The sequence below is a fragment of the Pelodiscus sinensis genome, chromosome 13 (assembly GCF_052426305.1).
Source record: "Pelodiscus sinensis isolate ZL-2025 chromosome 13, ASM5242630v1, whole genome shotgun sequence".
Taxonomy (NCBI): domain Eukaryota; kingdom Metazoa; phylum Chordata; order Testudines; family Trionychidae; genus Pelodiscus; species Pelodiscus sinensis.
The window spans coordinates 21,461,818-21,475,799 of record NC_143064.1 but is presented as its reverse complement, the minus strand read 5'-3'; the positions used below and the strand labels follow the sequence as shown (position 1 = coordinate 21,475,799).

The 13,982-nt window shown below is 43.2% G+C and overlaps 1 protein-coding gene across 1 annotated transcript in view; it reads left to right on the top strand.

Moving 5' to 3' along the window:
- Positions 1 to 5,265: 5,265 nt before the first annotated feature.
- Positions 5,266 to 13,982, top strand: part of AMMECR1 (AMMECR nuclear protein 1) — a 157,290-nt gene continuing 148,573 nt past the window's right edge. The window contains exon 1 of the mRNA XM_075940919.2: positions 5,266 to 5,553. Within this exon, the coding sequence (XP_075797034.1) occupies positions 5,382 to 5,553 (172 nt within the window). The 5' untranslated portion in view covers positions 5,266 to 5,381. The remainder of the gene's footprint in view (positions 5,554 to 13,982) is intronic.

The following is a 13,982-nucleotide window of genomic DNA, read 5'->3' as shown; positions in this document are numbered from 1 at the left end:
AGCGGACGTAGTTGATGACAGATTCCCCCCTTGCTGCAAGGCAGAAGGGAGATGAGGGTGGGCAGAAAGTAATCTGCCGTAGCCCTATATCTGGCATAGATTCCTTCCCTCTGCACTGGTGAACACACTGGGATGGGGCTGTTCTACCCAGTCTGTTCACCCACCTGTGCAAATATGCATTCTCATGTACGCTGCTCTCTCCTCCCCTCCCCTTGGCTGTGACTGGCAACATGGGTATCCCGAGCAGGGGAATAAGGGATCACTTTAAGCCAAATAGTGACCCATCAGTGTATTGGTGATATCTTTACTAACAAAGCCAAATACATTTTAATTTTCTTGTCTGGAATGCAAGAGAGCAGTTATTTATTGTGGCAGACTGGAGTTCTATTTTTGCTTGGGAATGATGAATTTTCTGGCACACAAGGGCCAAGGACCCATTTAACACAGCTTTAAGGTCCCTTGCACAACCACTACATGTTCCAATATTCGACCAGATGCCCCTCTCCCTTTTTATACTTAAACCGAAAGAGGGAAAACAGCCTTTCCAGATTCACACCATTCACAAAACTAGTTTTTCCTGGGATTGAAATCATTGGATTGTACCCAGGGAAGGTCAATTTAAAAAGATTTTTTTAATTAGCAAATGTCTGGGCACAAAAGGGAGCCCTAAATGCTTCATTTCTTCACCTACCTCATTAGTATTTTCTCTCGTCTCAGCTTCCTTCCCCTCCAATTTCCCTGTAGTTATTGTCCTCTGTTCTATTTTTCACAAGATTGCTGCCCCTCATTATCAGAGGGGTAACCGTGTTAGTCTGAATCTGGAAAAGCGAGGAGGAGTCCTGTGGCACCTTATAGACTAACTGATTTATGGGAGCATAAGCTTTCGTGGCCAAAGACCCACTTCGTTAGATGCATGCATCTGACGAAGTGGGTCTTTGGCCACGAAAGCTTATGCTCCCATAAATCGGTTAGTCTATAAGGTGCCACAGGACTCCTCCTCACTTTTGCCCCTCCATTGTCTCTCCTGGAGGGGAGCCACTGGCCACACTGGATCCCTGGGCAAGGTGGAGGAACCAACTCCAGGTATGTCTACATTGCAGAGTTTTTCCAGAAAAACTACACTTACGTCTACACTGCTATTGCGTTCTTTCAACAGCAAGTCGAAAGAACGGAGGGGTTTTTCTGACAGAGGTAAACCTCTTTCTAAGAGAAAGAAGCCTTTTTCTGAAAACGCTTTTTTGGAAAAAGGCATGTGTGGACGTGGAAGACAGTGTTTTTTCTAAAGAAGAAGCCTCCAGGGAAAAGCACAGGTGCCCTTGTGGCCACTCCGTCCACAGTAATCACAACTGAAATGAGAGATAACGTCCAATCAATGTGGACGCTATCTTTCAAAAAAGCATGTCGCTTTTTCATTGTGCTTTTGCTGTGTAGATGCTCTCTTTCGAAAAAAGGTTTTTTGGAAGATGTCTTCCGGAATAGCTTCTTTTGGAAGAAGCTTGCAGTCTAGATATAGCCTCCATGTCCCTGAAATAGGTGGGGTGTAGGGCTCTCAGTACCTCCTTGACTGCAATGATCCTGTCCCACAGTGCTGCCTGGAGTGCACTGCATGGCACCTCCACCTCTACAGGCAGCCCTCCCTTCCTTCCCCTGTCAGCAGACCTGCTCTCCTGTCCCTGGGCAGAACGCCGCGAAAAGCCCCGGGCGGACAGCGACGGGGCCCGCAACAGACGGCCGGGCGAAAAGACAGCAACGGGCTGGTAGGGAGACGGCCGGCATGACGTCACTAGGGATGTCACCCCCCCCACGACCCGGAAGTGGCGTCAGGGGGACGCCATCAGGGAGGGAAGTTTAAAAGAAGAGGCCGGATCGGCAGACGGGGAGAACTCCCTGGGGTGCGGGGCACGGGGCCAGCAGCCAGCGGAGCTTGTCGGGCTTTGGAGGCCTTGGGGTGAGGCATAACCCTGGGGTCCTCAAACCACGGGGAAGAAGCAGCCTAGGGCGGGGGAGTGGACCCAGAGAGCGGGGGAGTTTAGGGGTTTTCCGACCCCCTCCGCTAGGCCGGACGTAGATCCGGACCTTAGGGCCCTGGGTCGGGGTTCGGAGCAAGGGTGGGCCCAAACCCCCTTCCCCCAGCGGGTCGTCATACCAGTCAATGTTAATTCGGTCGGAGAATAGTTAGCCTCGGCGTATCTATAGCGGGACCGTATGGTAATAAACTTATAGACACTAACCAGAATAAGTGGGTTTGTTGAGGGAAACAGGAGGGGAGTACTCGGGTACGAGGAAACTCTCCTACAACGGGTTCCTGGATTTGTTTTATGGACTGTTCTCTGATACTATATGCAGTGTAGCTGGAACAGTGTTGATCCCAGGATATTAGAGAGTCAAAGTGAGTGAGGTGATATCGTTCATGGACCAAGCAAGAGACAAGCTTGTGAGCCACCTAGAGCTCTTCTTTAGACTGGAAGTACCCTTTTCAAGACTTGAAAAAAAAATCAGAGGGTACGTCTACTGTGGTGCTATTTCGGGATGCTTCCAGTATCCCAAAATAGCTATTTCACATCTTGACAGTGCGCCCTTTACTTCAAAATATCTTTTGAAATAATGGGCGTGCTATTCTGACAGGCCTGTAAACCTTGCTCCATGAGGATTAAGGGATTCTTTGAAATGGCAATTTACAGTAAAACTCCAATAGTCCAGCATCCAATAGTCTGGCACTCCTGATAGTCCGGCATCAAAATGGCAAGAGCCTAGTGAGTGAGCTTTGGCAAAAAATGAGTCACAAGGTAACAGCGGCAGCAGCTGAACTGAGCGAAAAGGGTAAAAAAGGGTTAAAAAAACTAAAACATTACAGTATACTGTATACAGTATGTACAATAAGAAGGGTTAAGAACACTTTATATACAGTATATACTATATACAGTATATACATAACCAGCTTATAGTACCTCCTGATACTCTGGCATATCTGATAATCCGGCATCACCTAGGTCCCATAGGTTCCGGATTATCGGAAGTTTACTGTAGTTTGAAATTTGGCGCTGTGTAGACAGTGCCAAATGACAAAATAAGCTACTTTGAAATTAACTCAAAATAAGCTGTGCAATTTGCATAGCTTATTTTGAGCAATGGGTGCAGTGTAGACGCACCTTATGTGGCTTGAAAGCTTCTCTCTCTTACCAACAGAAGTTGGCCCCATAAAAGATCATTTCACTCACCTTGTCTATGATACTGTTGGTTTCAGTTATACTTAGAGGTCCTTGGCAGTTCTTGAGTAGGACCAACTTAAAAATTTACTCATTTTTATCAATTCTCAGAGTCTTTAGTCCAGCAAAAATACATTGAGCAAGTGAGAAACACAGTATTCTAGCTAATATTAAACACATGCGTAACTTCCCCAAGACAAAATGGTAAAGAAAAAAGAAAATGCTCCAGGGGTTCAGATGTACAGGAACGACCCAGCCCGAAAGCTCACATATTGAATGGCTTGATGTCAAGCAGGCATACCGACAGCAGTTATGGGCCCTAGGGCACAACAATGAATGGGATCCTGGGCTAGTACCACAGGCCACCTCCTGCCTGCCTGGAGAAGGCCTGGGTGCCTCCCCCCAGTCAACAGAGGAGCCCTTGTCTGGCGCATCCCCATCCCCCACCTGCTTGGAGGAGCCCCAGGGCAACCACACTGTGCCTCCCATCCCATCCCTGGACCCAGCTTGTCTGCTGCCGGGAAAAGCTGTAACGTCTTTTGATTCAAAGATGCTTCTGATATGCCCCCCACAGATGCTTCAGGTATGCCCCCCTGTGGTAGAAATCTTTCCCAACCAGAGTTTTGTCGAACTTGACACATCCCTGCAAAAAGTTCCATTTCTGACAAATCAGCATTTTTTGATAAACTATTTTGTCTAGAATTGTCCAACTAGTTCCATTCACCATCCAACACAACTGAACCTTGACCCCCTTGCAGTGCGTCAATTGTTCCTATAATAAGACTTTGCAGAATTTGCCTGACTGCAGTGACTTGAATAGTGCCCTAAACTATGTGGTATAACGTGGCCTCCTTAGCACACCAGGCTTTCTTGTCACTCATTTAATCTCTGGGGCTTTGTTAGAGTAAGTATTTGGCCCTGACTCATTCCTATGCCAGTGCCAGGAAGGCAAGGACCAAGAAAGGATGCATGACCCCACCCCCCTGCTTCTAGTCTCTGATGCAGGTTAGAGGAGACTCGGAGGATACTTGAAATTACCACCAGACTGAAATGGCCCCTGTTTGTCCATCCAAGTGATGGGGAGAGCTGAGGTACAGATAGCTGCCCGCGATTCTCCTGCATTGGGCCTCACTATGCTGGCTCAGCACTTGCCCGAACTCCCCCCATGCTAGGGGTAAGAGAGCCTTCACCATTGCTTTGCAACCTATCTTCCAATATCTTAGCTGGCATCAGCCACTGGCGAGGAGGAGAGAATTCTCTTGGCAGGATTAGTCCCATATCGATTATAGAAAGAAACAATTAACTACTAGGTTTCTAATCCATATCCGAAAAATGCATGGCTGCATTGGTTAGAATTTTTTGTCAGGTCTTGTTCAGTCTTGCTCTAAATGTCCAAAGCTCGGGGGCTACCAACAAATCCCATGGGAAAGGGGACGAGAGTTATTTCTTAGCTCAATAGATCCTATGGCCAACTATTTTTCTTGATATTTGCATAAATTCCCCTTATTATTACCTCACTATTCCTGATACTATCTTTTGCCAATTCTCAGTTCCTCACTCTCACTGGCATTTACACCATTCAAAATACTTTTCATGAATCATTTTAACAGAGCTGACACAGTCTTTAAAACCAAGGTTGATTCAAACAGACCACACTAGCCCTGAGCACCAGGTTGACATTAATTAACCTGCTGCAGACTGTCAAAACAAAAATCTGCAAACAGTGATTTTATAGCTCCAGAAACCTCAGTTTATCTGCCTGCTTTGAAATTTAGAAAGTAGGACACTGCTGTAACTTACTGTCACTAAAGCACAGATAATAAGGTTTGAAAGAGCTTTCTTGGTCATCTATGTGTCTTCTCCCTCCCATTGCATGAGTACAGAATTTTCTTCCATATTGAACTCTTAAGGGTTAACTGATGTGAGAGGGAGGAAGAGGAAAACCAGGGGTCAGATCATGTTCTGACACTGGTAAACTTCCAATAACTCCTTAAGCATGTGCTTCCATCCCAGGTTCCTCCTGCCAGCAGTTTCTCATTTTAATCAGACACCCACAGCAACAGAGATCTTTAAATTCAGCAATTCTTTCTCAGGTTTCAGCAAGTCATTGGCAGGCTGAGCTATTTTGGGGATATTTTCTCTGCTGCAGATGCATCTTAGGAAAACGCAGGGAGCATGCTAAGGACCTGCAGCTATTTGCCTTGTACCATTTGCTCATTTTTCTTTATTTCTTTGTTTTCCTGCACCGATCACTTAAAGGACAATCTCCCTTGCAAACAAAATCCCCGGAGCCTGATTAGCGGGACTGAAGGCTCCCAGAAACGGATTGCCTGCCAGCCACAGCACGGTAAGGACATGGACACTTTTGGCTAGCTTTGCATTGCAGTTTTTTAAGCTTTGCTGAACATTTATTTGTGTCCATCGCTTCCAAATCAACACTGCTGGCATGGCAGGCAGTCTTCAGCTCCTGGTCTCCATTTTCATTCCCTAAAATCCTCAGCACTTGTAAGTAACACATTTATCCTCACCGTCTTTGTGTTCTAGAAAGCAATGACTGACACTGATTTCGTTCAGGTCCAGCCTTCTTTTTCCCCATTACATTTCAGCACATTTGGAGATCTATAATTTTTAATGATTGAATTGTGGATATGTCTGTTGCCTCTGCTCCCTGATACTCGGTTGAATGTCAGTTTTATTATTTAGCTTAGTAAATTATTCAAGTCTGGGGCTCGTTTTATGTCCTTTAAATAGAAACATTATACAAATCATTATTGCTGATTTACAGGTACATACATTGCTTTCTTGTCTTACGCACAAGCTTTTGCTATAGCATTTTAAAGCTGCCGTATAGTAGAGTGTTAACACTACAAAGATATCGCAGGTATACCAATACTAATGTAGCAGACTTATTTATACTAAAAAAACTGTTTTTATCATGCAGTTCTCCTTTTTTAGAAATGTGTGAATTAAGCTCTGGAAGGATGGTGAGATTCCCATTTTACAACACATATAGTTTTGTTGAAATGGTAGTGAGAATAGTTTAATATCCTCAGGGACTTTATTTATATATATCACTCTAGGAAGAAGAAAACTGTTTCTTTCTGATGAATCTGCAACCCAAATTCTAGGACTGATTGCAGACAGTAAATGCAAGACATTTTTTCTTCTTTCTCTCTCCAGAGGCCTTTTGGAAAAACTGGAATAGCTTTAAAATATCCTTTAATGGTTGGTGATCCATTACTGCACCAACAGAAGTCCCCCGAGGGCTTGATCTTTAGCATCTAAATATTTGACGGCAGCCCAGTGTGTTGTCCTATTAAAAGAGGCATTTTGGACAGCTTGGGATTGCACTGGGGAGGTAGGGAGGCCTTCTGCCTCTTGTATCTACTGTCAAGACAAGGTGAGCATGTAATGTGCAAATGGAGTCCCATAATGTTTCCTGTTAAAGGGATTAGACATTGCATCTGCTGTGGAAACAAAAAATTAGCAGGGCCCTCAGAGTTGTAGATGCTCAGTCTTCCCCTACCACCTTTTAATAGGAGAGATATTTATTTCTGTTTTTTAGCTTAAAAATGTCCAGTGAGAAGTTTTCTACAATAGTATGGATTTAAGGGTTGTGGAGAAACAATGTTACATGAGTGTGGGAATGCAGAAAGATGCAGTGGGCCTTTAGCATCCATGGGCTGGAGTTATATGAAAGACAGAACAAATGGGTGAGGTATAAAAGATGTAATAAAAAAAAAAACAAGCCAAACATTTTGGATTACAAGTCAGTCTATTGAAGGCCTGATCCACAGTTCACTAAAGTCAATGGAAAGAATTCCATTTACTTAATAAGCTTGGGATTAGACCTTAAGTGTAGAGCTTTGTCTCTTGTAAAGGCCTCTCTCCTGTTCACTACCTACCAATTTACATGGTCTTTCCTAAAATATTTTTGAATGCTTGACTGGGCCTTTGAGCCCTGACTCTCCTTTCATGCTACGGAGTCTCAGAAATAACTCCACTGAACGTGATGGACTACACGGCTACGTCTAGACTGGCATGATTTTCCACAAATGCTTTTAACGGAAAAGTTTTCAGTTAAAAGCATTTGCGGAAAAGAGCGTCTAGATTGGCACGGACGCTTTTCCGCAAAAGCACTTTTGCGCAAAAGCATACGTGGCCAATCTAGACACGCTTTTCCGCAAAAAAGCCCCTATCGCCATTTTCGCTATCAGGGCTTTTTTGCGCAAAACAAATCTGAGCTGTCTACACTGACTTTTGCTCGAAAGGGAGCAGCATAGTATTTCCGCAAGAAGCACTGATTTCTTACAGGAGACCGTCAGTGTTCTTGCGAAAATTCAAGCAGCCAGTGTAGACAGCTGGCAAGTTTTTCCGCAAAAGCAGCTGATTTGCGGAAAAACTTGCCAGTCTAGACACAGCCCACTAGTATAAAGCTAATGGGAGAATCAGGTCTTTAGCCCCTAATCCAGCCTGGTTACTCTATCCTGAATAGTTAGTTGAGTGAGGCATGCTGGTAGTACCTTGTTTGCTGGGAATTTTGAAGGGTCCCTATCCCTTGTCACAGAAACCGAAGGCAGAAAGAAAGAAATTTATATATTTCACTGTATTTTGAAAAGCAGTTGCTAAAAATAGATTACTAAAGCAATTGAATCTTATTGTCAGTAGAGGACTGGATATGAGTTATTGGGAGGATTACAATGCAAACATATAAGGCCAGATCCCACTCTGCTGTCAAAGAAGAAACACTCACTAAAGCCAGAAGTCAATGGAAGTTTTGCCTTCAGAACTTAGTGTTAGGGTTGGGTTAGGATAACCTTTTCCAGGTGAGGACCCATTTTGACAATTCAGGAAGGCTTGGTGACCGAAGACAACTAGAAAATGGGGGAATGAGAGGGGGCAGAGCAACCTGGGGAGATACTTGGCAACCCTTTTGAAATGTAATGGCAACCCATATTTGGGTCCCGACCCATAGATTGGGAAACCCTGCCCTAAACCTTAACTCTATCCCACAGAGAATTTGAAATCTGAACAATTTGATGTGATAAAATTCATTACACTGGTGAACTCCCATAGCTGACCATTGACTAGATAAGTGGAGCTTGTTTGATCTTATTTAAGAAAATTGTTTTTCATTGTGCCTTTAAAGAGAGTTAATATTAGAGGAAGAGATCATGAATGGATTACTCTACAATACACTGCAACTTATCTCAGAAAGGAAATTACCTCTAAAATAAAAAAGTAGATGGGATCAAGAATAGATTAACTTTTTCATTTTGCAATAGACTACAGCATAGGTGCATTTTCCTGTTGAAAACTGAAAACCCTTATTGATATTAGTGAAGAATTAAGACTAAAGGGATATGGCTTAAAGGGATTAATAGTTTCCATCTGCATCAAATGGCACCCAAATCAGGCACACGCTTACACCATGTTAATACACATTCATATTTTGCCCGGCCACAGCCTTATGCACAGCCCCTTTTGTGCAGATTTCTTATGCCAGGAATAAGAATAACATGCATCAGGGTATATGGGGCAGGGGACCATTGCTGAAGGCGGGATCAGACTTGCATGCACATGGAGAGTTTGCCCCCTGGAATGCAGGGTTCTTTGTTGTGGAGAACCTATGGAGTAGCCTCTGTCTTGTGTACAGAGCCATGCGGCTGGCTGTGATTATTCTGTTAGGCTTCTGAACACAGCACCTGTTGTCACTTGGGGTGTGTCTAGACTACAGGGATTTTTAAAAAAAAAAGTGGCCTTTTTTCAAAAAATCTTTACCTGTGTCTAGACTGCAGCCGTGTTCTTTCGAAAGTAAATCGAAAGAACGCGGCATTTTTTTCGACCGCGGAAAACCTCGTTTTACGAGGAATAACGTCTTTTTTCGAAAGTGTTCTTTTGAAAAAAGGCGCTGTGTAATGCAAACTGTGCTTTTTTGAAAGAGAGCATCCAGACTGCCTGGATGCAGTTTTTTCGAAACTTGCTTTTTTGAAAGTACTGGCTGTAGTCTAGACGCTCTTTTTTGAAAGAGGCTTTTTCGAAAGATACTTTCAGAAAAGCCTCTTTTGAAAGAGGCTTGCAGTCTAGACGTAGCCTTGGAGCTCTACCAACCTGTTATGGATTTCAGAGTGCACTTCTTTCATGCCTGCTCAACTCTTGTGGCTGGTGCCGAGGAAATCCCTTTTAGTGAGTGCTAGATTCATGCAGTTCTTGTACCTCTTCCAGGGACTGTAAGTGACCCCTGCCCAGCAACACACATGCGGAGGGAGTAAAAGCTTCCTGCACTTTCTTCTTCCCTTGGGCACCACACAGAGCCAGCCACAGTCTGGGTCAAAATATAGACCAGTTAATAACAGCTAATCAAGCTTTCGATACACCAATTTATATTGCAGTAGCACCTACAGATGCAAGGATCAGGGCCTTGTTGTGGTAAACACTCTACAAACTCAGGAATTCATGATGGGCTCTGCCTAGGGTAAATTAGCTATAAAGGGCTACTGGATAGAAATATAAATATAAAAAATCCCATAGGATGTAGAATGGAACCTAGACTGATTAAAAATAGAGCTTAAAAATAGAGCTTAGTATATCATCTGACCATGAACTGAAGGGATATATTTATTGTTTCATATGAATGGTCATATAACTCCCTAACATAGAAGGGTAAAGAGAAACTCTTATAAGTGATCAACCTGAAATTGTCCTGCCAATTTTAGCTAGAAAATTGTAGCTGAGAAGATTTGCAGGCATGATTCTCTTTTCACTGGCTCTTGCTTTACATAAGGGTAACTCCAATGTCTTATGTGAAGATACTCCTGAATTACGCTAGTGTAAAAAAGATGAGAATCAGTCTCCACATAAACAACTAAATAATAAGGACCATATTCTACTCTAGTTCTGCATGTGGTGTTCCCACTGACATCACTGGGGTTTCTGTACAAAGACTAAGGTTTTGAGAATATCACAACATCAAGACAGGCCATATTTGGCTTATGACACTTAAAAACACTAATGAAAGTGATGGGACAATGAGACCAGTACTTTGGATGAGGGAGGCACATGTGGGGAAATTTGCATTTGGTTAATCGGTCTTTTTCAGTGTGTCTAGACTACTTCCTTTTTCTCGAAAAAGAGATGTAAATTAGACACTTTGAAATAGCAAATGAAGGCGGGATTTAAATTTCCCATGATTCATTTGTATAATGGTGGCAGCGGTTTTTTTCGACACGGGGCTTTTTGATAGAAAAATGGCAGTTTAGATGGGGATCTTTCGAAAATAAAACCCTTTTTCGAAAGATCCTGTTTTCCTCAAAAAAATGAGATTTCTTCTCTCAAGATCATTCTTAGAAGGCTTCCATAAGGATCTGGGGCAAGAACGTTGGTATAAATATGGAGAAAATTTCCTGGAATGATTCCAAGTGTGTTCAGAATCCAGGATCAAATGAGTAAGCATCATCAAGGACTTGTAAGTATATACTGTGCAGATGCTACATTTGTACCGTATGTTGTAGTACGTTTGACCTACGTGCTTACAGAAGGCATTTCAGAGATTGTTGTACTGATGTAAGAGAAGTAGAATATTGCTAAAGGCATCTAACTAGGACATGAGCATTTCTGTTACTGTACGCTTAGAACTGAATAACTGTTAATTTCAAGTGAATACCCCTAAGGTACGGCTACCCTGCAGCTGGAAAAGTGCCTCCCAGTCCAGGTACACAAGCTTATGGTAGCACACTACGAAGAGCAAAGTGAGCCTTGCAGCAGACGAGAGCTGGCCACCTCAGCTCCGAACCCAAGGGTCAGGTGGGCTACAGAGCAGCATCCATGCATCTATTTTTAGTTCTCAAGCCGAGCTAGCATGCGATCCTTTGGCTCACTCCCAGCTTCGGTATGTAGACATACCCAGAGACACGGTTTGCTGACAAAACTAATGACTGAAATTTGAGGTATGTTACTGCAAGCGTCAGCCAAAAAATAGAGAATATTCACATTGTTTGAGCATTCACATGGTCTATCAGACTGCAAAATGGTCAGATTCTATTTTATAGCTGACTTAGAATCAGAGAGCTGGAAGAGACCTCAGGAGGTCATCAAGTCCAGCCCCCTGCCCAAGGCAGGATCAATCCCAACAAAATCAACCCAGCCAGGGCTTTGTCAAGATGAGACTCAAAAACCTCTAGGGATGGAGATTCCACCACCTCCCTAGGTAACCCATTCCAGTACTTCACCACTCTCCTAGTGAAATAGTTTTTCCTAATATCCTACGTAGATCTCTTCCACTGTAACTTGAGATCACTGCTCCTTCTTCTGCCATAATGTCACTACTGTGAACAGCCTTTCTCCATCCTCTTTGGAACCTCCCTTCAGGAAGTTGAAGGCTGCTATTAAATCCCCCCTCACTCTTCTCTTCTGCAGACTAAACAAACCCAAATCCCTCAGTGTCTCCTCACAGGTCATGCGCTCCAGTCCCCTAAAAGACTTATCAATCCTCAGCCTCAAAGCAAACCTGCACAACACTTTCAAAAGATGAGCTAGGGAGTTTAAATTCATAACTTTAATGGACACTAAAAACATGGACTATAGATACACCGGAGTTATGGCATATTACAACAATCTGTAATCCACTATCAGGCCTGCCAACGGAAGGGAGCAAAAGGGGACAATTGCCCTGCGACCCTGCAATTCTAAAGGCCCTTTAAATTGCTGCCAGAGCACTACACGACTTCTCTAATCAGCTCTAAGAGCTGAAGGCTTGGTGTGCTTGCTGGTCTGACCCCACCCCTTCCACCTGACGCCCTGCTCCTTCCAGGAACGCAGACACAAGGCTTCCCCCACCTTACCGAGGGGCCAAGCATGGCTGCCAGCTCCACTGTCATTATAGACCACCCCACAGCTTCTTTCCCCTTTTCCCTTCCTCTCTTCCCCATCAGAGGAGAGGGGTTAACAGGCCACTTCAGCTTGAGTGGTCCCTTGAAATATGTGTTAACTACTTATGCTAAACAATCTGTCCCACCTTGTATTTAAGAGTGATTCTTTGAGTTAAATTTCAAAGAGGTAGCTGTGTTAGTCTGTTTCAGCCAAAACAACAAGGAGTCCAGTGGTACCTTATAAACTAACACATTTATTAGGGTCTAATCTTTCATGAGATGCAGCTCACTTCTGCTCCCAGACTGAAGAGTTCTGTGTAAGTTTGAAAGATTGTCCTTCTCATCAACAGAAGATGGTTCAATAAAAGAGATTGCCTCACCCACCTTGCCTCTATGATCCTACATGAGCAGTATCAAGGACATCCATTTAAAGAAATGGCTGTCACAATAAATACCTCATCCATGGTCACTGGTTAATGTTACTTTTATGGTGTTGAAAAGAAATACATCCTTTGGAATGAAGGATTGGATATTTGGCATCTAGCTCAAACTTGAGGCCAAACAATGAAGGACTGCATGCTACATGTATAACAAATGTTGAATTTATTTTTTTCCAAATTAATTTTTACCTAAGAATAACAAGGAAAAGGGAAACTAGCGTGTTTTAATCCTGATTACTTCTAATGATATTTCTTTGCATGTATATAGTGCTGGACATCTTAACTAGTCTATAGACTATTCCAGGGCAACTTAGGCTAATGAGTGGCTCTCCTTAATCGCAGGAGCCACAAGATTGTCATAAGAAAGATAGTCTCCCAGGATAGGGTATGCGTTTGCATACCTAGAGTATGGGGATAGGCCAACTGAACCATAGCAGTGCTTTGCTTGAATGCAGAGGGAGGAGTGAGGGCAAAGCTCTCACAAAGTTGCATGCAATCAGTACACACCTCATTTTATGTGCCCTTGCTTTACGAACATGTCACTTTTGTAATACTTGTAAGAAAAAAACTATGCAGGTGAAAAGCAGTGGAATCTGGCAAGTCTGTTGTGTGGGCAATAGTAAACAAAATATTTTGTGGGCTGCACATAGAACCCCAGGGGCCACAGGTTGCCCACCACTGCTGTAGCTGTATTAACTACCTAACTTCTCACATCCCTCTTGTGAAACTGAAGGCCTGATTTCATAAATCTGGATTGTAACAACTTTGCAACCACCTAGTCCTTCACAAACATTAAAGACAATTCTGAACATTTCATAGCTGGCTAAAGAATGTACTCCATACCATGACTACAGCCACATCAAAATGCCTAGCAAACTGGTTTTCTGGTCTAAAACCATTTTTGATATAGGAGATTCTCCATTAGCTGGCAGTAATGGGGGGCCTATGGCTGTCACAGTTATTACCCATCTAGCAAAGGGCAGAGGTATATTGTCATAGTTATCCACTATAGATGAAGAAAGTGACACAGAGGGGAAGGCCACTATACTACTTTTGGGTACCTCCATTTTTGGATGACCAACTTTAAACATCTACAACTTCATTAGGTTTCATTGCTTATTATTGCTGGAAAAAAATAGGCCTCAAGTTCTCAAGATAGGGATCAAAACTGGAGGCACTCAAATTGTAAGTAGAGACTTTTGAGATAGCTACCCACAGTGCACTGTTCGGTGTCGACACTATAGCTTCTAGTATGCCTGCACTCTGCCGACACAAGAAGTGTAGTGTGGACACGCAACAGGGATTTAACTAAAGAGGCATAAATAAAGAGGCATGTATTATAGACATGTCCCTAACATTTCCGTGTTAAACCTCATACAATTAATATTTCAAAGTAAAAAAGAGGAGTCACTTATGCCAAACCATTAGCTATATGACAAGAGTTTAGAATATCATAGTCTTCTCCATTT